Source organism: Carcharhinus amblyrhynchos, chromosome 8 (assembly GCF_965287045.1).
Source record: "Carcharhinus amblyrhynchos chromosome 8, sCarAmb.v2.hapA, whole genome shotgun sequence".
In the NCBI taxonomy this organism is placed as follows: Eukaryota; Metazoa; Chordata; class Chondrichthyes; order Carcharhiniformes; family Carcharhinidae; genus Carcharhinus; species Carcharhinus amblyrhynchos.
The window spans coordinates 71,991,304-72,018,308 of NC_137331.1; the positions used below are offsets into that span (position 1 = coordinate 71,991,304).

General features: G+C 41.7%; 1 protein-coding gene across 12 annotated transcripts in view; it reads right to left on the reverse strand.

Moving 5' to 3' along the window:
* Positions 1-27,005, reverse strand: part of dtna (dystrobrevin, alpha) — a 195,408-nt gene that overhangs the window by 73,528 nt on the left and 94,875 nt on the right. For all 12 annotated transcript variants that reach the window (XM_080194256.1, XM_080194255.1, XM_080194253.1 and 9 more), the window contains exon 9: positions 18,346-18,470. In XM_080194256.1, the coding sequence (XP_080050382.1) occupies positions 18,346-18,470 (125 nt within the window). The remainder of the gene's footprint in view (positions 1-18,345; positions 18,471-27,005) is intronic.

Genomic DNA, 27,005 nt, shown 5'->3' on the forward strand with positions numbered 1-27,005 from the left:
CTTTGAATCTGCTTTTCCTTATTTATTCTATCATAACCTTTCATGATTTGGAACACCTCCATTAATCCTCTCAAATCCTTGACATCCATCTGAATGTTGATTTCCATGCGTTCAAATTGAACTGATAATTTTATTCCTTAAACATTCATGTTTTCTTCATTTTATTGCTGCTCATTATAACTTCCTCAGATAGCAATTTTTGACAGTCTCAATTACTATATCATCAGGACGTAATAGCTATCAGCTTTGTGAAGGTTACCTGGAGTATGAACAAGAACATTGCAGTGTTCACATTGTTTGTTAACCTTGCATTACAGGCACAATTACCTGAGCCAGACCTTGTAAGCAACATCAGCTCATGATCTCAGTCGACAAATAGCAGGGTATCCAAGTTGAGACTGATTACTCTGCATTTTTTGCCTGTCAGCAAATGCAGAGCAAGATCAGACTCTAACTGAATGCATCTCAAAGCACGGGAAAAGTAACAGTTGCTGGCAGTATGTGTACGCACACATGCGAGACGACGAGGTGAGGGAAAGGTGTGGCGACAGGCAGACCACAATAAAGGAAGTTGCTGAGATTTGTCATTCATCCCCAAATCACCTTGATAAAATACAGCTTTTCACACCAAGTTTCTGGATTTGAAGTTTGAATTCTGAGTCTACAGCAGCATTGTGAAACCAGACTCTTCAATTATTTGTAGCAGTACGGTTTTTAACCACAAGAATCATTATTTACGTTTTAATAACTTCTCAAAGGTATATCTAAAAAAGTCACTTGAATTTTAGTTACTTCATCAAGACTTTAAACGTCATTAAAAATAGCTCAAAGTTCTTGCAGTTCCATGTGTTAGAAGAGGAAAGCGGGGTCATCTGACTTCTCAAACCCATTTAGTTTATCAGTGCCTAGTTCCAGTTTATACTTCACAAGCTCATTTTCATAGTTTATTCATCCATACTGTATGAGCATGACCATGTTTAAGAGATATTAACTAGAGCAGTGAGGTCAGGAATGGTGAATTAAAAATGTCAATCCAGCGTTAGAAATGGATTGACATCATGATCTCCCTATCTGAGCACTTCTAGTGCACGCACATAACAGCTATGTCAACATTATCACCAAAATAATGTTTGGTGCACTCCTCATTGCAAATGATCAGAAGCAGTGTAAATACCATTCATCAACCGAACAGTCACCCCTAGTGCCAAATCCACCATAGTCACTTTTTGGGTCTCAAAATTATGTAAAATATTCCAGATGTGGTCTCACAAAGCTCTGTATAATTGTAGACACTTCCTTACTCTTACATTCCAGCTCACTTGCAGCAAAGGCTAACACATCACTTACTTTCCTAATTGCATACTGTGGCTCCACGCTAAATTTCACTGATCCATATACAAGAACACCCCCAAAACATCAGCCTTTACCAAACTGTCAGCTTTTAAAGACTATTGTTTTTCTTGTGTCCCTACCTAAATGGATTTTGCTTAATGGATGATTTCACACTTTGCACATTATATTCTGCCTTGTTGCCAACTTATTTAACTGGTCTAGATCTCTTTATAGCTTTTTTCTGCATCCTCCTCAGTTTACATTCCCATCTTGCTTTGCATCATTAGCAAAGTTGTATAAATTACATCTGGTTTCCTCAAGTCAGCCACTGAGATAAATTAAAAATAGCTGCGGCTCGAGCACTGATTCTAGTAACACTCTGCATCCCAAAAATGACTTTTATACTCTCTTCACTACCTGCTAATCAATCTACATGCCATGTTACTTTCATACTTGCAAACAAAAAAACAAAGAAAATTACAGCAAAGGTTCAGCCCCTACGGCCCTCTAAGCCTGCACTGACCATGCTGCTCGACTTAACTAAAACCCCCCTCTGGGGACCATATCCCTCTATTCCCATCCTATTCATGTATTTGTCCAGACGCCCCTTAAAAGTCACTCCCGTATCCGCTTTCACTGCCTCCCCTGACAACAAGTTCCAGGCACCCGCCACCCTCTGTGTAAAAGATCTGCCTCGTACCTTAAACCTGTGCCCCGTAGTAATTGACCCTTGCACCCTGGGAAAAAGCTTCTGACTATCCACTTTGTCTATGCCTCTCATAATCTTGTAGACTTCTATCAGGTCACTCCTCAACCTCCGTCATTCTAGTGAGAACGTACTAAGTTTCTCCAAACTCTCCTCAAAGCTAATGCCCTTCATACCAGACATCATCATGGTAAATCTTTTCTGTACCCTCTCCAAAGCCTCCACATCTTCTGGTAGTGTGGCGACCAGAATTGAACACTATATTCCAAGTGCGGCCTAACTAAGGTTCTATTAAGTGTCAACATGACTTGCCAATTTTTAAACACAATGCCCTGGTCGATGAAGGCAAGCATGCAGTATGCCTTCCTGACTACCTCTTCCACCTCGAGTTCAATTCCCACTCGGATCACTGTGCAAATTCCACACAGACATTCTCCACATATCTACATAGGTTTCCTCTGGGTGCTGTGGTTTCCTCCCACAATCCAAAGATGCGGGTTAGGTTGAATGTCCATGCTAAATTTCTCCTTCAGTGTCAGGGGGTCTAGCAGGGTAAATGGGATTGCAGGGATAGGACCTGGGTGAGATTGTGGTTGGTGCAGACTCGATGGGCCAAATGGCCTCCCTCTGCACTGTAGGGATTCTATGATTCTATATGATTCACCTGCATTGCCACTTTGTGAGCTGTGCACCTGTATGCCCAGATGCCTTTGCCTGTCAATACTCAAGGGTTCTGCCATTTACTGTATATTTCCTGCATTAGACCTTCCAAAATGCATTACCTCACATTTGTTCAGATTAAAATCCATCTGCCAACACTTTGCCCAAATCTCCAATCAATCTATATCCTGCTGTATCTTCTGATGGTCCTCATCGCTATCCGCAAAACCATCAACCTTTGTGTTGTGCACAAACTTGCTAATCAATCCAGTTACATTTTCCTCCAAAACATTTACATATTACAAACAGCAAAGGTCCCAGCACAGATCCCTAAGGAACGTCACTTGTCACAGTCCTCCATTCAGAAACGCACCCTTCCACTGCAACCCTGTCTTCTTTGATCAAGCCAGTTTTGCATCCACCTTGCCATCTTACCTCTGATCCTATGCGACTTCACCTTCTGCACCAGTCTGCAATGAGGGAATTTGTCAAAGGTCTTACTGAAGCCTATGTAGACATCCATTGCCCTATCCTCAATCATCTTTATCACTTCCTCGAAAAACTCGATCAAGTTAGTAAGACATGACCTCCCCTTCACAAAACCATGTTGCCTCTCACTAATACATCCATTTATTTGCAAGTCGGAATAAATCCTGTCTCGAAGAATCCTCTCCAATAATTTCCCTACTACTGAAGTAAGGCTCATTGGCCTGTAATTACCTGGATTATTCTTGCCATCCTTCTTAAACAAAGGAACAACGCTGGCTATTCTCTAATCCTCTGGGACCTCCCCTGTAGCCAGTGAAGATACAAAGATTTCTCTCAAGGCCCCAACAATTTCTTCCTTTGCCTCTCTCAGTATTCTGGGGTGTATTCCATCAGGCCCTGGGGACTTGTCTATCTTAACAGTATCTTCTTCTTTTTGATCTCAACACGACTCAAGCTATCTACACATCCTTTTCCAAACTCACCATCCACCAAGTCCTTTTCTTGGATGAATACTGACGCAAAGTACTCATTTAATACCTCACCTATTTCCTCTGGCTCCACGCATAGATTTCTTCCCTTGTCCTAAGTGGACCAACCCTCTCCCTGGCTATCCTCTTGCTCTTTATAAATGTATAAAAAGCCTTGGGTTTTCCTAATCCTGCTGGCCAATGCTTTTTCGTGATCCCATTTCACCCTCCTTACTCCTTGCTCAAGCTTCTTTCTACTTTCCTTATATTCCACACTTACTTCGTGTGTTCCCAGCCTCCTAGCTTTGATGAATGCTTCCTTTTTCTCTTTGACTAGGCTCACAATATCTCTTGTTATCCAAGGTTCCCAAAACTTGCCATACTTGTCCTTCATCCTTACAGGAAGGTGCTGGTCCTGAACCCCTATCAATTTAAAACTTGAAAGCCTCCCACATGCCGGATGTTAATTTGCCCTCAAACATCTGCCCCCAATCTACATTCTTCAGCTCCTGCCTAATATTGTTGTAATTAACCTTTCCCTAACTTTGCACCTTAACGTGAGGACATTTATCTTTATCCACCTTAAAGCTTACTGAAGTGTTCCCGAACTGCTCCCCTACAGACAAATCAACCACCTGGCTGGACTCATTCCCCAATAACAGGTTCTGTATGGCCCCTTCCCTGGTTAGACTATCTACATATTGTTTCAAGCAGCCCTCCTGGATGCTTCTTACAAACACGAGGCCTAATTTTGATGAACAATACCTTTGATTACCTTCTGAAAAGTTAAGTTTCAAATAACAAACTTACAATAATACATTTCCACCAAAGTAGCATTGTCAGTAAAAAATAAGGTATTACTCATTGTATCTTTTGAGTCTACAAAATAAAAGACTAATGTACATCCAAATTGGCAGCTTATTACAAATATTGGAACTCCACCATGTGATAGTTATTGCACATGCTTACGGACATCATTTTTATTTCCCTTCTTTAATCGTTTCCATTATTCTTTCCTTCCTGGCACAGATTGAATGTTATGGGTCTAACAGCCCTGTTGACTGTGGGCGCAAATGCCGTAATGGTCACTAAATTTCACGAGGCGCCAAAAATGGGATCAGACTGAGATCTTCCCCGGCACTGACCAGTGACATTATCAGGTTCATACCCAGGGAGGGTGTGAAATTAACATTACATCAGCACGTTTGATACCGCTACTTCTGCCCTCATTCCTAACTACCCACGCAGCCGACGTGACGTTGAAAATCACAATTTGTTTGCAAAAAATGAAAACCAGTTGAGAAGACGGTGCTGGTGGCACACAGGTGAAGGGTTGCTGAGGGGCATTCCCGGGCACTGTCCCTAGCATTCTGGCAGTGCCCCCTGACACTGGATGCACCACTGGTGGCACTACCAGCAACTCACAGGGGAGTTCCACTGCAGGGGTTCCCTTTATCCATGGAGAAGGAGGTTGCCCTTCTGCAGGAGGGGTCTTGATGTCCATGGGGGAAGGTTGCCCCTATCTGGGGGGGAGCTTTCCGTATCCATGAGCAGGTATCCCGGATCTCTGGATTCCTGACGTTGCTGGCTTTCTTCGACCCTGTCCCTCCAGCTGACCATGTGAATTTCAATTCACTTTTGAAATTGCACAGAGCTGTTCAATACACTGAGAAAAGCAGCCTGCATGCATTGCACTGGTTTTCTCATCTGAGAGAACACTCTGTACATTATCATGAAGATTATGGCCTACAATTTTATGACGTTCACATCACTCTGTGGAAAGGTTAGCAGAAAATACAAACATCACAAAACTATAATTCTTTTTCACGGTGAAAGGCCCCATCTAGTGGGTAGGCAGATAATGGATCAGGATTTCATGCACACAATTGATTCAATGGTCTCAATTTCTGATCAAATATCAGGACCAAAACTGGGGAAATGTGAGCATAGTCTGACCCTCAGTGCACTGATTCCAAGTGTATTTTCACGCTGGATGTTACTCGAATGATGCAAACATTGGCAACTGACCAGGTGGAAAATCACATATTGCTTCTGGAATTAAATGCCCGCAGCAGCAATCATCATGGTTTTGATGTTGAGAATACACAAGCTTGATTTAAAAGAACTATCACTGCAGATCACCTTGACAATTGAAGCTTTTCACTTCTCCTTTGGGTATAGGAGAAGGTGGCCCATCAAGAAATAGGGCTCCTCACCTCCTGCCTGTAACAAAGTAAGCAAACCCTAAACAAACATCTCTGATGGGAGACTGTAGTGGAAAGTAGGTATAGGACAAGTGTCCGCCAGCTCACACTTTGTGGCAATCTTCAACTGTTGTTTCATCTCATCCTCTTTACTGGCAGAAAAATATGCACAGAATTTCTCCCCCATGTTTCTCATTCTACTGCACATTGCAAGTGCAAGTAGAGGCTGCTCAGAAGGATCTCTATGAAACGTTCTTCATCCTCTCCATATATGCTACAAGAATGACAGCCAGATCAGAGTACACCTGGGCAAATTTAATTTCTGAAAGAATAATCAAGCAGATGGATGAAGAGAATGGTGTTGATGTGGTGCAAATGAACAATGGAAGTAATTCAATTATTGGCTTATTACAAAAATTCAGGAAAAGGAAATGGCTGTATTTGCTGTTGGTTCAAAAACTGAAAAGTCTCATACTTATGTTAAATCTCTCCACGTATGGGGCTCTGGCAAATAAGTCCTCAATGGCAGAAGCAGCGGAAGAAGGTAGAAAGTAGGTGCTAAATATCTCAATAGCTGTTCTAGCAGGTGAAAGCTTCCACAGAACCAATCCTCAAATCATCCTGGTTTCCTTGCCATTGGATCAAAGTTTTGTACTGTTAAGCCATGTATAGAAGCTAGTGCACAATGGTTTCTCCATGCTAAAAGGTGGCACCTGCAGGCTTCTTCCTTTCTGAGTACACCTCCCTTTGGCAACCAGCAAATGGTGATGGCAGATGGATTGTGTTGTCTGGAAGCTTTTAGCATGGATAGTAACAAGGTAGTTGTCTAGCACTTGGATGAAGTAGGGTGCCTTTCAACAGTTGTAACTGTGACTAAACAGCCATCTTTAGAATCCGTTTTGTTCACCCCTTACTGAGAAAGCTGCCCTAAACATAGTCTGCCTCATCTCTTCCAATTGGATCCAAAGGGATCAATTCTGGTGGTAGAAACACACTAAAGGCAGAAGTAATAAAGTTTGGGGCCTGCAAAATTCCAAAAAAGATTCCAACGTCTTGAAAGAACTACTGGCTATCAGATACCCTGTTTCCAAAGCAGGTCTTCTTCTCCCAGCTCACTCAGGACAGGTGAGCCAGAGGAGGCGTGAAGAAGCACTTCAAGCATATGCTGAATATGTAGATCTACAATCCATAATTCCCTGCCTTCACATCTCTCTCTTCAATTCTAACCTTTACTTCTTCTAAAATCCCTTTCCTTGATTAATCTCCATTTTTCCTTCTGTGTCGTTTCCTTCTGGGTCATTTTCTAATATAAAGGGAAAAACAACATGAAGGGAAGTTAGGTACATGGGAACTTCTAGGTCAACAAACGATGCAGCAAGGTAGAAATAAAGGGAGGTGGCTACAAGGTGAAACATTAGAGAGAAGAAACATGGTGCATAGAGGACCAAGCGAGACAAATAGCACGAGAGTGAAGCAGGGTTCAGAAACAGAATGATTAGACAGGGGAAAATACAGCTCAATCTAAAATTGGTTTGAAGTGCACATTCCTTAAATGCACAGAGTGTGGTAGATAAAGTTGATGAGCTGCAGTCACAAATCAGCACCTGGGACCATGACGTAATGAGTTCTGGCTCAAAGGAGGGGAGGGTTGGAGGCTGAACATTCCAATTGAAAGGTATTCAGGAGATTAATTCATGTGTGATCTGCCCAATGGCAGCTACCTGGCTCATTGCCTGCTGATGCTTCACCCAGAACTGTTTTCTTAATCACTCTTTTTTAATGGTGGTTTGTAAGGTTAATAATACAATACAAAGCCAGGATATTGAATGTAGAAAGTAGCAGCTAAACATTGGAATAAGAGGAGCAAAGGGAAAGCATTGGAAACCAAAAGACTTCATAAAAAATTATTAGCAAAAGGGAAATCAGAGAAAAAGTGGGATCAGGTATTGACAAAAAGGAGACTTTCTGTGGAGATCCAAGATGTGACTGAGGAAATAAATGAGTAATTTACATTCGTCTTCGCTCAAGAATGAATGCTGCAAAGATACAAGTAAAGTGGTGATAGTGACAGGAAAACATTGATAGAGGTAGCAGCCCTCAAAGAAAAAAGGTTACCTGTTTGAATGGAATGCTCCTATTTTGCCGAAGGAAGACAGAGTGGATATTAGAGGTTCTGGCCGCAATTTTCCTCCTTTGATATGGAGCTAGTACCAGCAGTCTGGAGAATTGCAATAATAATGAACAAAGAACAGGGCAGCACAGGAACAGGCCCTTCAGCCCACTAAATCTGTGCCGACATAGACGTCTCTCTAATCTATTTTAACCTCACATGGTCCACATCCCTCTATTATCTGCCTATTCACATATCTATCCAGATGTTATAGAATCTCCTTCCACTACCTCCCCTAGCAGCACGTTCCAGGCATTCATTACCTTGCATGTGAAAAACTTGCCCCTTACGTCTCTTCTAAACATTCCCCCTCTTGATTTCGACCTATGCCTCTGAGTAATTGACCCTTTGACCCTGGGAAAATGACTCTGAGTATCCACCCTATCCAAGCCTGTCTATCAACTTCTATCAGGTTCCCCCTCATCCTCTGACGCTCCACTGCAACAATCCAAGTGTGTTCAGTCTTTCTTCATAGTCCATATCCTCCAAACCAGGCAACATCCTGGTAAATCTCTTCTGCACCGTTTCCAATGCGTCAACATCTTTCAGGTAATGTGGTAACCAGAATTGTACACAAAACTCCAAATGCAGCCTAATCAAAGTCTTATACAGCTGCAACATGAGTATAGGAATTGGAAAATCAATACCCCAACCAATGGAGGCCAACATGCCACATGCCTTCTTGACCACCTTGTCTGCCTGAATTGCCACCTTCAGGGAACTGTGGATCTGCACGCCCAGTACCCTCTGCATACTAATACCTCTACCACTTACTGTATATTTTCCTTCTCGGCATACCTTCCAAATTGCATCACCTCACATTTGTCTGGGTAAAATTCCATCTGCCATCTTTTGTCCCAGGTCTCCAGCTAATTTATATCTTGTTGTATTCTCTGACAATCCTCCTCACTATCCGTTACTCCTCCAATTTTTGTATCATCTGCAAATTTACTCATCTGACCACCTATATTTTCCTTCAAATGATTTATATATAATACAAAAGAGGCCCCAGCATTGATCCTTGTGGAACACCACTTGTCACAGACCTCCAGTTAGAAAAGTATCCTTCCACTGCTACTGTCTCTTTCTACACCCAAGCCAGTTTTGTATCCACCTTACCAGCTCACCTCGGACCCCATACGTCTTCACCTTCTATACTAGCCTGCTATGAGGAACCTTACCAAAGGTTTTACTAAAGCCCATGTATACAACATCCACTGTTGTCACTTCCTCAAGTAATTCAATCAAGTTTGTGAGACACAACCTCCCCTTCACAAAACTACGTGCCCATTGCTAACAAGCCTATTCTTTTCCACGTTAGTATATCCTGTCCCTAAGAACCTTTTCTAATAATTTCCCCATCACTGATACGAGGCTCACATCTGTATTTCCCAATTGTCTCTTCTGCCCTCCTTAAATAGAGGAACAATGTTAGCTACTCTCCGCCCTCTGGTACCTCAGCTGTGGCTAACGTTGCACCTGTTTTAAAGACGGGAGATGATAAACCCAGCTCTAGTATGGCAGTTAGCTGAAAATTGGTGGTAGGGCAACTTAGAATAATCCAGGACAAAATGAGTTGGTGTTTTGAGCCATCAATGCATTTGCATGTATTAAAGGCAAATTGCGTTTGACTAACTTGATGGAAACTTGGAAGTGCCACCTAAAGACCTGTTAGTATAGAATGAAGCCCATGGGACAAAAACATGCAGTGGCATCATGGTCAGACATTGACTAAGGTACAGAAAGTAAGAAGTAATTGTTTCTCATATTGAGGTATATAGCAGTGTGCTCCCCTGAGATTGGTATTAGAACCACTGTCCATTTTGATATATAATGACCTGGACTTGGATGTTCAATGTATAATTTCAAAGTCTGCTGATGAAAGAAAACTTGAAAATGCAGTAAACAATGAGGAAGATAGTAAACTTCAAGATGAAATGGTCAGACTGGTAAACTGAGCAGACACACAGCAGATGAAATTTAACACAGACAAGTGTGAGATGATATATTTTGGAAGGAAGAATGAGGAGGCAGTAAGAACTAAATAGTACAATTTTAAAGAGATGCAAAAATGGAGATTGTACACAAGGCTTTGAAATTGGCAGGATATGTTGAGCTGCCAAAAAGAAACATATAGGGTCCTCAGCAAAAGCAAGAAGGGAAAGCCTGAAAGTTATTTTAAGTCTTTAATAAAAACACTACTTAGATCTCAGTGAGAGTATTATGTTCAATCTGAGGCACCTAATTTTAAGATGTCAGGATCTTGGGGAGGATGCAAAAGAGATCTATCAGAGGAACTTCAGTTATGGAAAGACTTCAGTTATGGAAAGACTGGAGAAGTTGGATTGTTCTGTTTAGAACAGCAAAGCTTTAGGAGATTTGATAGCAGTGTCCAAAATCATAGAACAGTTTCATACAGGAAATGAGAAAAACACATTTCTAGTGGCCCAAGTGTTTGTAATTAAAGGGAACAGATTTAAGGAAGTTGACAACAGTGATTTGGAACGTGATGCCTAAAAGGGTGGTGAAAGTAGAATCAATGATAACATTCCAAAAAGACCTGGATAAATTACAAGACCTTTGGGAAAGAGTGGAATTCATCAGATAATCAAAAGAACCAGCAGAGGCACAATGGACAAGATGATCTCTTTCTGTGCTTTAATATTTGTGAATTCAACAACTTTTTGAAATGGGTGTCAGATACAAAAAAAACTAAGAACAATTATCTGGTACTGAATTTTTTTTTTAAATTATGGGACATGGGCTGGGCCAGCATTTATTGCCTATCCGTAATTATCCATGAGGGGGCAGGTAAGAGTCAACCATATTGCTGTGGATCTGAAGCCAGATGTAGACCAGACCAGATAAGGATGGAAAATTCCCTTCTCAAAAGGACATCAGCACAAGTTTTACATCATACATTTTGTTTCAAATGAGGAAATTCAAACAGGAAATTAAAAATCGATCAGATTGGGACCACAGAATCCTTTTAGTTCTGAGTAATTATGGTTGGCCAACAATTAAAGATGTTGTTATCGTTAAATTTTCTTTCAGAATAACAGCATTGAAGATATTTCAATGAGGTTTTGGACTGTGCATCAAAATAAACTGAACATTTTATGCAAAGACTACAATTCTTTTGAAACCTGTAGTTTTGTTTTTTTAAAAACTATAAATTATAGATTATGTAAGTGACTTACCCCAGCAACTGTCCTGCCTGTGAACGATTCAATAGACAACCAATAAGTTACATTGGTCGGGAGTTTACAGGTCTTCAAGGTGTAGAAGGTAGGGGAAGCTGAAAAATTGTGTGGGAGGATTGGAATGAGAAGAGTGTGAGGTGCCTAATCCATTCCCACTGCCATGTAGTTTTGCCAATGGTTGGGAAGATGGCAGATGGCCCTCCAGTTCAATCTCTACAGCATTACTGCTGATGTTCATAAACCACCGCTGGGTCCTGCCTAAATGGCTTCAATGATCCTGACCCCACTTACCGTTTTATAAAGATAGCATCCATGCTGTTTCTCCAATCTGGGCTCAGTCCCAGCAGTAGCCATTGCTCTCAGTGTGACTGCTGGGATTAGTGTTGCTGGGCCTCTGATTGGTCGGCAACTCTTGGAAAGGGGATCTCATCCCTCAAAAGGATGGGGGCCCGAACAGCAGTTCATTAGCTTCTTGATGGGCATAAGATCCAGTGGCAGTTCCCAGAAATGGCTCAGCAGGATCATCCCTTACTTTTCTGCCCACAGGTAGGGCCACTATCACCTCAACAAATTCCTGACCATTACATCCAACTTAGTCTCATTAGTGATTAATTATCTAGTTACTCTACACTACTGTTGGTTATTGTAGTTTGCATTCTTTAATCATGCTAGAGAGTACTTGAATACATATTAAAAATAATACTTACCCATAGTCATTTCTGTGCAGCAACAAAGGTAAACACATTGGAAGAAAACATAATAAATAACCGTAGATTTACCATTCATTTACACATTCAATATATGTTTGAGAACAAATTCTCTTCATAGGTACTGGATTGGAGCAAGGATGAGTGTCCAGTATTGCAGTTCTGAATTAAATTGCATAGTGTAATAGATTTAATGGTTAACTAAAATATTAAAATATCTTATCCATTTCGCCTGCGACAGTACTGTGCCTTTAAGAAATGTATTTTGCTCATGCTCCTTTGCAGATTTTGTCAGCACCATGTTGTTTGCAGCCGATGTCTCTAACTGCTACTGAAGCAGTGTAACTGATATCATGATGATTTTAATCTGGACTAATGCAGTGTTCTGGGGTTTAATGGTCTTCTGGGAATTGCTGAATGGAGCTCAATTGAGGATGATTGACAGATCAGGTGATATTTCTGGGGACAGTTTTTTTTTATATAGCGCACTCCAAGTTTTTAATTTCGATTCAGTTGCTGCTAGAAGCTGGTGGGAGAAGGCAGTGTGTCTTTGTCTCTCTCGCCAGAAGCTTGCTGAAAGTTCCAGGACTAGGAAGCCTCAGTAAATTGCTCTAAAATTCAAAGGATCAATTCACAACAGGTGCTAAAAGGCTGAAAATCCAGTATCACGTGAGCATACTTATTTCTGTGCCAGGTCTGAGTGTATGACTGTGGGATGGTGTTTAATTTGGAGCAGCAGAGATCGTTAGCTATTAGGAATTATACTGTGTTATGTTTAATTCTTGTAATTTGTAAAGCTATGCTAAATCTTTTTATAATACTTTAACTGTTTTTAAATGAACTTTTGATAAATGCAACTAGTGGGTCATCTGAATCATACTTGGAGTGAAACACCTTATGCTTAACCATGCCAACAATCAAATGTAAAACTTAGGCTATAGGCTAACCTCATCAAACACCTTGGAATTTCAGGCCTGAATCTGAACACGCTCTCATACTTTGTTCTGAAAATGATTGGTCTGGATTTTGCTGTGAGCAATGAAGGAATGGTTTTCACCATTCACCTCGTGTACAGTTGCCCACTTGGTTGCGAGCTTGTCAATGGAGATTTCTACTCTTCCAGTATCTGTTTGAATTTTTGCCTTCTGCGTGGCAACAATGGAGTCTGTAAACAGGACAAATGGCAAAGAAACAGTTCGGTCAATAAGACTGAAGGATCCTTCCAGGTGGCAGAGCAGGGATTAGAAAAGAGAAAAAATATATTTTTAAAATCTGAACATTAATTTTCTTGAGGGAATTAAACTCCACATTTGTCAAGTTAATTTTCAGAGCCAGAGAGGTTCTTCAGTAATAATTATGACATTACACGTTTTTTTAAACTCAATAATTCATAGACGATCTTTATTGGTCATCATGATGTAGAAATGCCAGCATTGGACTGGGATAGGCACAGTAAGAAGTCTCACACCAAGTTAAAATCCAGCAGGTTTATTTGGTAGCACAAGCTTTTGGAGCGCTGCTCCTTCATCAGATGAGTGAAGGGTTGGGTTCACAAACAGGACATACATAGACACAGATTCAGTTTACAAGATAATGGTTAGAATGTGAGTCTTAACAGGTAATTAGGTCTTTACAAGTACAGACAATGTAAGTGGAGAGAGGGTTATGCACAGTTAAAGTGTTGTAAATTGTCTCAAGTCAGGACAATTAGTAAGATTTTGCAAGCCCAGGCAAGTCTTGGGGTTACAGATGATGTGACATGAACCCAAGATCCCGGTTGAGGCCGTCCTCACGTGAGCGGAACTTGGCTATCAGTTTCTGCTCAGCAATTCTGTGTTATGTCGTGAAGGACGCCTTGGAGAATGCTTAGCTGAAGATCGGAGGCTGAATGCCCTTGATTGTTGAACTGTTCCCTGACAGGAAAGGAACACTCCAGCCTGGTGACTGTCATGTGGTGTCCGTTCACCTTTTGTCGTAGCATATGCATGGTCCCGAAAATGTGCCATGCCTCAGGACATCCTTTCCTGTAGCATATCAGTTCGGCAACATTGGCCGAGTCACAAAAGCATGTACCATGTACTTGGTGGATGGTGTTCTCACGAGATGATGGTATTGTGTCGATGATTCAGCATGTCTTGCAGAGGTTGCTGTGGCAGGGTTGTGTGGTGTCATGGTCACTGTTCTCCTGAAGGCTGAGTAGTTTGCTGCGAACAATGGTTTGTTTGAGGTTGAGCAATTGGTTGGAGGCAACTAGTAAGGGATGGCTTTGGTGAGATGTTTGTCTTCGTTGATGACACGTCGAAGGCTTTGGAGAAGAAGTCATAGCTTCTCCATTCTGGGGAAATACCGGACGATGAAGGGTACTCCGTCCACCGTGTCCCATGTTTGTCTTCTGAGGAGGTTGGTGCAATTTTTCGTTGTGGTGCATTGGAACTAAACGACAATACCAGACAACAGTGTCCCCTTCCTGTCAGGTAACACCTCAGCAGTCAAGGACATTCAGCCTCTGATCATCGGGTAAACATTCTCCAAGGCGGCTTTCATGACACATAACAACACAGAATCGCGGCATAAAAACTGATAGCCAAGTTCTGCACACGAGGGCGGCCTCAACTGGGATCTTGGGTTTATGTCACACTATCTGTAACTGCCACAACTTGCCTGGGCTTGCAAAATCTTACCAACTGTCCTGACTTGAGATAATTTACACCTCTTTAATCAGTGCTTAACCCTCTCTCCACTTGCATTATCTACCTGTAATGACCTGATTATCTGTTCAGATTCACATTCCAACCATTATCTTGTAAATTGAGTCCATGCCAATATATGTTTGTGAACCCAATCCTTCACTCACCTAATGAGGGAGCAGTGCTCTGAAAGGTGATGCTACCAAATAAACTTGTTGGACTTTATTGGTCATCGTCCATGCCTTTACATTATTTTAAAATTTAAACTACCGTTCTGACAAATTATTTATAAACTTTCTCCTGTCTGGTTCCATCAACTGCAGTTCAATTGGTAGCCCTGTTGCCTCCAAGTCAGAAGGTTATGGGTTAAAAATCCCTTTTCAAAGATTCAAGTGCAAAATTCTAGATGTCAGGATAGTACTGAGGGAGCATGGCATTGTCAGAGGTGCTCCCCTTCAAGATGAGGCATTAAACTGAGACTCGGTTAGCACCCTTGACTGAATGCGATACAGTCAGAGGTTTACAGCATGGAAACAGGTCCTTTGGCCCAACTTGTCCATGCTGCCCAGTTTTTACTATTAAGATGGTCCCAATTACCCATGTTTGGCCCACATCCCTCTATATCAATCTTTCCCATGTAACTATCTAAAAGATTTTTACAAGACAAAATTGGACCCACTTCTACTACTATCTCTGGCAGCTCGTTCCAGACACTCACTGCCCTCTGTGTGAAAAAATTGCCTCTCTGAACCCTTTTGCATCTCTCCCTTCTCACTTTAAATCTATGCCCTCTAGTTTTAGTCGGCCCTAACTTTGGGAAAAGATGTTAACTATCTACCTTGTCTATCCCCTTCATTATTTTATAGACCTCTACCCTCCTACACTCCAGGGAAAAATGTCTAATCTATCCTTACAACTCAAACCATCGACACTCAGTAGCATCCTAGTAAACTTTTTTTGCACACTTTCTAGTTTAGTAAAATTCTTCCTATAATAGGGTGGCCAGAACTGTAAAGTCTTCCAAGTGTCACCTTACCAATAGCTTGTACAACTTCAAGACGTCCCAACTCCTGTATTCAATGTTCTAACCAATGAAACCAAACATGCTAAATACTTTCTTCACCACTCTGTCCACCCATAAATCTACTTTCAAAGAGCTATGATCCTGTGCTCCTGGATTTTTGTTCTATAGCTCTCCCAAATGCCCTACCATCAACTGAGTAAGTTCTGCCCTGGCTCAATCTACCAAAATGAATGACCTTACATTCATTTAAATTAAACTTCATTTGCCATTCATCAGCCCACTGGCCCAATTGATCAAGATCGCATTGCAATCCTAGATAACCTACTTGACTTCTTCGCTGCAGCAATCTTGGTGTCATCTACAAACTTACTAACCATGCCTCCTAAATTCTCATCCAAATCATTAATATAAATGACAAAATATAGTGGACTCAGCACTGATCCCTGAGGCACACTTCTGGTCACAGGCCTCCACTTTGAAAAACAACCCTCTACAATCATCCTCTACCTTCTGTCAACAAGCTAATTTTGTATTGGCTACTTGACCCTGAATTCCATGAATCTTAACCTTTTGCAACAACCTACCATGCAGTACCTTGTCAAAGGCCTTGCTAACATCCATGTAGACAATGGCCACTGCACTGCCCTCATCTACCTTCTTGGTTACCCCTTCAAAACCTCAATCAAATTTGTGAGACATGATTTTCCATTCACAAAGCCATGCTAACTGTCCCTAAATCAGTCTTTGCCTCTCTAAATGCCTGTAGATCCTGTCTCTCAGAATACCTTCTAACAAGGCTCATCAGCCTGTAGTTCCCAGGCTTTTCCCTGCGGCTCTTCTTAAACAAAGGCACAACATTTGCCACCCTCCAATTTTCAGGCATCTTACCTGTGGTTGTCAATGCTTCAAATATCTCTGCTAAGTGACTCATAATTTCCTCCCTAGCCTCCCACAACATCCTGGGATACACTTCATCAGGTCCGGGGGATTTATCTATCTTGATGCGCTTGAAAACACCTCCTTCTAATGTATACACTCCTCAAGACATTACTATTTATTTCCCCAAGTTTCCTAACATCCATGTGAATTAGTGAGAAATATTCACTTAGGATCTCAGCCATCTCTTGTGGATCTGCACACAGACGACCTTGTTGATACTTAATAGGCCCTGCTCTCTCCCTAGTTACTTTTTTGCCCTTTACCTATTTGTAGAAGCAAAAGTCTCACACCAAGCCGGCCAGAAGTTGAAGCTGGAACCTTTTACTCTGTAGTCCGATGCTTTATCCATTGCGCCAGTGCAAGATGCAATGGATAACTATGGCCCAGTGGTATTATTGATAGACCATTAATCCAAAATGTGAAGGATCTCACAGCACCATGATGAATAAGAGGAGGGGAGATACCACCTATATCTTGGCCAATATTAATCAACATCACTAAAAATAAATCTGATCATTATTACATTGAAGTCTGTGGGAACTTGCCATGGGTAAGATGGCTGTTTTGTTTTCTACTTTACAACAGTAAATACACTTCAAAATGACGTTACTGGCTGCAAGTGCTCTAGGACATCCTGAGGGTGTGAATGGTACTATATAAATACAAGTCTTTAATTTCCTTCCATGTCAAAAGGAAGCTATTTAATTTAAAACTCCTCAAGTTGCCATGACAAGTATAAATTTGATGTGTTAAAGAATATTTTCAAATGGCTTGAGAAGAGTCAATAAAGTGTAAAATATAAAACACCTCAACATTGGAACGATGAGCCTGATTTTTTGCTCAGCAAAGATGCCACAGTTCTCACTCACTAGTGACCACAAAGTAAGCTGCCCACGAGAATATCATGATCCCTGTGGCACAATTCGGCCCTTTATCAATGTCATTTTAAATTTGTGACCAAGGGGACCCCCAGGTGAGCAGCAGCAATGTTTTAAGCAAACAGGTAAGCAGCCGATAATATTGAAGTATTCATAGAATTCAAGAAGTTAAAAGCACACAACGTCCTTAACGCAATTTAAGTTTTCAGACAGCAAAATAAATAAATATAAATGGATTAGGCAGAAGTCAAAACAAAGATATACAAATTTGTAAAACGTGTAACAATTATCGTAATGGACAAATTTGACAGTCCATAAAAATTAGCTTTGAAGATGTTTAGCAGTAATTTTGAAGTTAGCGCATTGTTTGAATCCTGAGTCACACCTCATTCAATAAGATGTAACTTTTTCAATGGTTCCTTCAGCGCTATGAATAGTGCAAAAGTGGATATTCTCATCAATTTAGGTTTATTTATTGATTGCACCTAGCAATAATACACCCTTTGGAGAAGCATAAAATCAGTGAGAATAACTTCTGATTTTCCTTGCTAATCAACATGCATGGACTCAAAAAGTTGGTTGTTGAAGTGGAGCAATCACAGTGAATGTTGGCAGCTTTGCCGTTGTTACTACAGCAAGAAAAGGCCATTGAAATGCGGTTTCAGGAATGGAGAGGGGGTGGAGGTTTTAATGCTTGACCAGACATTTCCATCATAGATTTCTAAAGCTAATAAGAAACACAGGTGCAATATTGTTAACATCATCAAGAATATATCTGTGCTACATTGTGTCATCCATTAAACTGTTGAGAGAATCTAAACCACACAACAGGACATTAAAAAATCATTCTTAAAGCCTTTCAGGTCAACATATACTTACACAATGTGGGCCAGGTTTAGTGGTTTTTCAGGCTGGTCAGGGAACACTGGGTGCAAAGGTTCACGATTGGAAGCACAGCTTAAGGACTTGCTAAGTGCATTAGTTAGCTTCTTTGCAGGGGATTTCTGAGAATAAGGATGGGAAAGGTAACATGGATAGGTAAAGTATCAAGATATTAAAATAATACTACAGTTTCTACAAAAAAGCTTTTACATTGTGTTGTTTGAAAAAATTTATTCTTTGCTCCTTATTTCTCCTGCTTCACAAACATAAGAACATAATCACTTTTACCTAAAAGGACAAGTAAATATACAACCTTTTCTACTACACATCATCGCTGCAGCTCTCTATTGAAGTGCATTTGCTAACACAAAATGTAGTGTATTTAACATTTGGTTGGCAAGGAGACGGTTTGGCAATTTTGATCACAGTTCATTTGATCATCTGCCTAAAGTTGCTGAGTTCCAGCATTTGGTCCTCAAGATTAAACCATTATGAAAAAAGTTAGAAGTAACCATGATACCTGGTTAAATTATTAATTTTTCAACGAAAATGTAATTGTTGCATGTCACAAGCTTTTCTTTGTATTTAACAATAAGATAAATTGCTGCAGCACAGAAAGGTGCCTTCAGTTCATATTATGTGCCAATATTCTCTTTCCACATGAACTGTAGCAATTGTATCAACAAATATCATGTTCTCTCATGCACAAGTCCAAAGCCGGGGGGGTGAAGACAGAGAGAGATGATGGGTGCGATTTTGCCATAATGTGTACAGTGTCAGGCTCTAACGGTAAATTGCCAAGTATCTCTCCAGATGCATAGTTTTCAACCAGATCTTCAGCCACTCAAAGAAAAATCTGATGTCAGAATCTAGTTTCCTGATGCCATTTACACCCGCAGCAAATTTGAGCACAAAATCCTCCTAGAGGAGGATTTCTTTCCTCTTTTGTGTTATTTGGAACTCTCTGCCTATTTTTACAATGTAGGTAAATTCTTGTTAGGCAAGCGAATCAAAGGTCATCAGGATTAGACTGGAATGTGGAATTTAAAACACAAACAAATCAGCTAGGATCTTATTATATACGGAGCAGGCTCAAGGGGCTGAATGGTCTACTTCTGCACCTATTTCATATGTTTGTATGCATTCCATTCTGCTGCATGAGTAAACAATTGTTTCTTCAGCTTGGAGACAGAGAAAAAGAATAATGGATAGGTGTCTGAATTAGCAGAATATGACCAGTAGTGTTCAGCAGTTGTCTGTAATGGAGTCTTACTTAGATAAAGAAATGGAGAACCCCAGTTGGTTGCTGATGCCAAGTTAGGTGACACAGTACATAGTGCAATCAGAGCAGAAAGTTACAAAAGGAATATTGAACAATTAAGTCAGTGGTCATCACTATGGCAGATGAAGTTTAATTATAGGAAGTACAATTGAACATATGGATTAGGGAGCAGGAGTAGGCCACTCGACCCTTTGAGCCTGCTCCGCCATTCAATAAGATGATGGACGATCTGATTTTAACCTCAACTCCACATTTCTACCTATCCCTTGATAAGATTATCTATTTTACAACTTAAAAATAAACAGAGAATTTTCTAAAAGGTTCTTTTTTCATTTGTTCATGGGATGTGGGCATCATTGGCAGGACCAATATTTTTACTGCCCAACCTGCATTACCTTTGCTAGGCCATTTTTAAGAGTCAACCATATTGCCATGGAGTCACATAGGCCAGGCCAATGTCACTTAGATGGGTTTTTGCAACAATTCACAATGGTTTCATTGTCATCATTCAACTTTTAATTGCAGACTTTTAAAAAAAAATCATATTTCACCATCTGCCCTGGTGAGACTCAAACCCAGGTACATATAAGAACTTAAGAAATAGGAGCAGGAGTAGGCCATCCAGCCCCTTGAGCCTGCCCCGCATTCAATAAGATCATGGCTGATCTGATAGTGGTTCAGTTCCACTTACCCATCTGCTCCCCATAACCCTTAATTCCCTTATTGGTCAAAAATATATCTATCTGTGACTTAAACACATTTAACGAGGTAGCCTCCACTGCTTCAATGGGCAGAGAATTCCAAAGATTCACCACCCTCTGGGAGAAAACGTTCCTCCTCAACTGTTATAAATTGACTTCCCCCTATTTTGAGACTGTGCCCTCTAGTTCTTGTTTCCATTCTAAGTGGAAATAATCTCTCTGCTTCTACCCTATCTAGCCCCTTCATTATCTTATATGTCTCTGTAAAATCTCCCCTCAGATTCTAAATTCCAATGAGTACAGGCCCATGAGTACAGGTACGCAGGGCTCTTGGATTACTCATCCAGTGACAATACCACGACACCACCATCTTTGCCAAGAATCGGGAACAATGCAGAAGCTGAAAGATTTATGGTGGAGTTTTCTGATCCTGCCAGCGGAAAGCATCCTGGTGGGCGTGACTAGAAAATTCAGAATGTGGCCAAAATTAGTTTCCCATCAGCATAAAAATGGATTGCCACTTTCTGGTTTTGACTTTCATGGTACCATGTTGGAAACTGCTTTTGCATTTAATGAATGCCTATTAAAAAATTCAGCATGTTGGAATAAAGCTCCCACTCCAAATGAAATAGCTAAATCAGCAGCTAATTAGATCAGCATTAATTGGACATAACTGATGCCCACCTGCCAAACTGCACTTCACTCATAACTTTGAGGTTTTTGCACAAAGTGGTCACTGGAGTTTCATTGTGCTGTGCTTGTGACTGCTCTGACTCTGCGACATGACTGTTCAGGCAAGACACGTGGGAAGGAAAGTGGATGGTGAGTGTCTGCAAGCTACGTGTTGACTGTGGGGAGATGGCGAGTGAGATTAGCCAGAGGTGAGGGAAGGATCTGGAAGGCACACGGTTGGCTTGGAGATGCGTCTGACTAGAGCACAGGAGGGAATGGGTGGACAGAGACATATGACCGAGGGGAGTGTGGGGGAATGCGGGGGACGGGTTTGGTGGTGAAAGGGGGCATTAGTCTAAGGCAGTCCTGGGGCAGTATGCACTACCTAGTCAGGACCAGAAAGCAAAGGCAGTCCAAGGCACAGTACGCAATGCTACAAGGCTGTGCCTGGCATACATGTCCTCGTCCCAGCTCATGTAGGAATACAGGTGAGGATCTATCTTTCCTGTTCGGTCATGCATAGCATAGTGTAGTGGGCGTGGTTAGTCCCTCACATATTATGAACTGGAGATTGGTGGCTTGGTACTGGTCCGCAGGTGGCACAGTCAGAGGTGGAACCGGTAACTAAATGGGGGACACACTAATTAATGGGGAGGTCTCATTAATGGGGAGGACTCAGCTCTGCATGAGATATCAGGACATCAACAGAAAATGGTTCAGGGGGCAGAACAGGAATATTCACAAGAATTATGACGTGCTCTAGGAATTGAGAGAGGAGAGCTAAAGAATATTTTAAGGGAGAGAAACTTGCACATGGATGATAAGAGGGATTTAGAGGTCATGACTGGGGGGATGGAGTGGGGGAGAGGCATGGCAGGCTGGTTCATAATAGAAGCGGGGCATGAATGTTTTGATAGCTGATGGGTTGAGGAAGTTGAAAAATAATCTAAGATAATTACTTGGGGAACAGGACTGAGGGCTCATGGGAGTCATCGATTACTGCACTTTTGAGCTGATTGAAGGGATACCCTAATAATTTCTGCTTCAGGGCATGAAGAGCAAAGCTGAGTTGAGACATGTTAGGAAGACTCAAATGTTGATTGAAGGATTTGGGCACTTTATCTCATGGTATGCATTTATGTGAGAATCCATAGTGATTTGGGGTCAAATGTTGATTGGGTATGAATGAACATCTGACCCTCTCATGGGAATACAAAAAAGGCCACAAGGATCCAACTGTAAAGGGACAATAGTTAAAGTACATATGCTTTCAATAATCCTTCAAGCTGTGCCCCAACTGCAAAGGAGCTCCTAAGAATGGAATAGGGGCTACTCAAGGGCTTCACAATGACTTCCTCGCTTGGCAGTGGTAGATGATCTTTGGAGGGTTATGTTCAATTACTGTTCAATTTTTTCACAAGGATACAGAGAGCACAATGGAAGAAGCAGGCAATGTTGTCTTTTTCATGGTTCTCATACAATTGGGCAGAAGAAGGGACTGTCACCATCAGATAGGATAAAGAGAAGAGCCTCATTTGAGGAATATGGGCCAAATGAAGACCCAAAAGCTGAGATGGACAAAGCAATTCAATGAAGGCATTTGGTGTGACTCAAAGACACCTCTCATTCTTGCAGATGAGCAAGAGACAGTGCTGTAGATGCCTCCACTTGTCAAGGGATGTGATGGCTCATATCTGCCAAATTCTTTGAGGATCTGACATCACATTTATCTTTTTTGCTAGTTTCTTATTCCAAGACTCCACCTGGAACCTCTAAGAAATATCACAATCCTCTGTTCATAATTCTAGCTGAGAGGTTATCAATGCCATATTCAGTAAGGCACACAATTACATCCAGTTCCCCAGGAATAAAGCCAGTCAGGCTGCTAGAATGGTGGGACCTGCAGCGACCACCAGCTTCCCACAGGTGCAGGATGAAATCTACAGCACACATGTAGCTTTAAAAATTCCCAGGCGGAAGCCACAATAATTTGTTAATAGAAAAGGCTTCCACTCAATGTGCAGCTGAACTGTAACTGATAAAAGCAGATTTTGCAGCTCTTTGCAAGATCCCTTGGCAGTTCCCATTATTTTTATATCTTGAGTCACTCGCAGGTGTCACAGATCTTCGCTGGCCTCAGCGTATTCAGGGTTGGTGCATCCTTGACAAAGACTGCCCACAAGAGATGTGACTAATGACATCTGACCAGTTGACACAAAGTACTTCAGAGAAGAGGTACAATGCAGCTCATTCAGTGACACACTTCTTGATGGAGAAGACTATTGGTGTTGAAGATGCAGTTCTGATGTCGGGTGGCGCTCGCCAGAGGGTATCCCACATCATCATGGTTTGCTGCACAACCTGGCACTCCAAAGTGGGGATGAGGTGCCAGATGGAGAGATGGAGCAGACGCATGTCTCTGCTGATAAGGAGGACTTTGAGAGGATGAGATCAATGAGGGTGAGGATACTGAGGCCCTAGAGACAAAGATTGTAGCATGGGCCAGTCATGCCCATGAAATCCTTATAGCTACAAAGTTCCACGACAAAGATGAATAGCTGATGGGAGCCTCTTTCACCTGTGCTTGACATTAACACCTTCTTTGCTATCCTCAGCATCTTGGGTGATGATGGCCTCAGCCTTGGAAGCTAAGCAACCTCTGAAGCATGTGGCCTTTCTGTTGTGGAATAAGAGCTCCACCAACACACACTGAAGAAATTGGACATGGTGCTGTCTTTCCAAGCATAGTACCAACATTTCACTGCCTATGGCAGGGTTCAAGAGACAGGAGCAGTACTACAAACCTCAAGGAGGAAAATCATCAATTCCTTGTTCTTGTGTAAACGTCTGAGGACTGACCTGAACCTGGACTTCGGCACGTCTTCACAGGCCATCCTTCATTCAAGAACAATGTTCTGGTCTCATTATAATATCTTAACTATGTTAAGGGTTGTGGGTTTTAAACGAAGAAGAAAATATATGGTTTGCAATGTAGATTCAAAGTAACACACAACAGGTTTATTCTAAGAGCTCTTGCCTATACAGTGACCAAACTGAAACTAGAAGCACCAGCCTGTGCAACACCCTAATGATAACACCATCAAATCATGTGATCAGTTCTTAAAGCAATCATGCAACTATTTAAATATATAACATTTCTCCCCTTTTACATGGGCATGACAGCAAATTTTTACAATGTTATATACTGGATTAATAATACTAAGACACAGTACTATACATCATTAATCATAATATGAATAAGTCGATAAGGAAGACTTCTATTCCTCTTTGGTTGTATACAATGTTCTGAAATTTGGATAACCTTGAGCCCAAATGTATGATTTGGAATTTCAGTGGAAATTTCTTCTCTTGGAACTGATTTTGCATCATTCTCATGTGGTGTAATACGACAGACACAATTGTTATACACTGCTTGAAGCCTCCACCAGTTTCAAATATGAACAAGGGAACTTGAGACATACGATGGGAGATAATTAAAGAGAAGAACATCTCTCAAAAGGTAGGGGAGTCTAAAACTTGAGGGCACAGGTATAAAGGTGAGAGAGGAGAGATACAAAAGTGTCCGAGGAGCAAATTTTTTCCACACACAGGGCGGTGAATGTCTGGAACAAGCTGCCAGAGGTAGTAGTAGAGACAGGTACAATTTTATCTTTTAAAAAGCATTTAGATAGTTACATGGGTACGATGGGTATGGAGGGATATGGGCCAAATGCGGGCAATTGGGATTAGCTTAGGGGTTTTTAAAAAAAGGTTGGCGTGGATAAGTTGGGCCAAAGGGCCTGTTTCCATGCTGTAAACCTCTATGATTCTATGACCTGATATGCTTGTATGGCCTCTAAGCATTGCATCAGATAGAAGAACCATTCACTAAATGAGAATTTCCAATAAGCAAAATATACTAACGGATGTGCCAAGTACGTATAGTGAGTGAATACCCGTGCCATATTTATGCTTACAATATTTCTGAATTTTTATTACATTACTGCTAAATCTAGGTGCTTCCCTGACTGATTTGATTTGATTTATTATTGTCACATGTATGAGTATACAGTGAAAAGTATTGATTTTGCCCGCTGTACAGACAAAGCATACAGCTCACAGATAAGGAAGCAAGAGAGTGCAGAATGTAGTGTTATACTCATAGCTAGGGTGCAGAGAAAGATTAATTTAATGCAAGGTAGGTCCATTCAAAAGGCTGACAGCAGCAGGGAAAAAGCTGTTCTTGAGTCGGTCATTGCATGAACTCAGACTTTCTCCTGATGGAAGGTAGAATAGAGAATATCCAGGGTCACAGGGTCCTTAATTATGCCGGCTGCTTTGCCGAGGCAGCAGGAAGTGTAGACAGAATCAATGGATGGGAGGCTGGTTTGTGTGATGGATTGGCTACATTCACGACCTTTTGTAGTTCTGTGCGGTCTTGGGCAGCGCAGGAGCTATACCAAGCTGTGACACAACCAGAAAGAATGCTTTCTATAGTGCATCTGTATAAGTTAGAGAGAGTCATATTTGACGTGCCAAATTTCTTTAGTCTTCTGAGGAAGTAAAGGCATTGGTGGACTTTCTTAATTATAGTGTCCACATGGGGGGTACCAGGACAGGTTGGTGGTGATCTGGGCAACTAAAAACTTGAAGCCCCTGACCACTTCTTCTTCGTCCCCATTGATGTAGACAGGGACATGTTCTCCACTATGCTTCCTGAAGTTGACACTCTCCTTCGTTTAGTTGACATTGAGGGAGAGCTTAGAGCTTACTGTCATCTGCAGTAGAGGTAGAGGCAGCCTGCTGACTGCTTTGCCCTGTTGTCTATGACAACATTGGCAGACGTCTGCTGGAGGGCCCAGCCTGCTTGGAGTCTCTGCTGTGGGGGAGGTGCATCTTCTTTGGCCTGAGTTGCTGGGGTGACAGGCAGGGGAGATCTGGAGAAGATGGAGAGCCCAGGAGAATCTTGGCTGAATTGCCTTGGGCACCTAGCTGATGTTATTCTTCCCTAAGGGTGCCCAAGGACTCTCTAAGACTCCGAGGAGAAGGAACATCTGGAGGGAGAAACAGATGTCTTTCCCCTTTCTTGTAATTGCCACTGATGCATCTCAGTCAAGGCTATGACGACAGTGTATATTTCTGAGTGCACATCTGGTACATGCTGGACCAAGGTCTCCAAGGAAATCGCTACTCTTCAGATAGTGACCTCAATGTGTTGGCAGGTCAGCGCCATGACATCAGGCAGGATGTAGATGGATTCTTCCATCCTCAATACTAATATGCTGAAGGCTGCTGACAACCTTGTCTGCTGCACCCTTGTTTGCCTTTGCAGGTCTAATATCTGTATTAGGGCCGAACCTTGTCATCATACTCTGACTCAGGAAAAGCCTGGCTTCCAGCACTCATCTGAGTATCAGTGACCTTTGTTCTCACTGCCTCTGCTGTTGTGGGCCAGAATCTGTTATGTGCTGACCAGATGATGACCCAAGCCTGCTCTAAAACTAGGTTCCATCGAGGTGTGCATCACTGCACTATTGGAGAGTGCAAGCAAACACAGAGACCCACATCTTGTGGGTCCTCAGGATCCTCATTCAAGGTGGTCTTGTGGCAGGTGTTGATGGACTGGCTGAGAGTATGCTTCTTTCTTTTCTTGCTGATGGCTGCAATAGACAGAAGTGATAATTAGTGATTGGCTGTCGTCACCTCCATTAAAGAGCACTCAGTTTCAGCAAGTGAGCAAAGCACAGGAATGGTCCCAGTCCTCACCAGCCAACTCTAAAGACAGGTGAACAGATTGTGAGCAGAACAGATGTCAAAACAGATGATAAGCATGCCTGCCTCAAGTGTGTGCTAAGTGGACCTATGTAAGATCAGAAGATGTGACTTGTGCGGGATGCGACAAGAGAAGAAGATGCAATAGAGTGCAAGAAAAGAAGATGCAATAGAGTGCAAGAGAAGAAGATGCAATAGAGTGCAAGAGACTATCGGTGGTGATGTCCCTT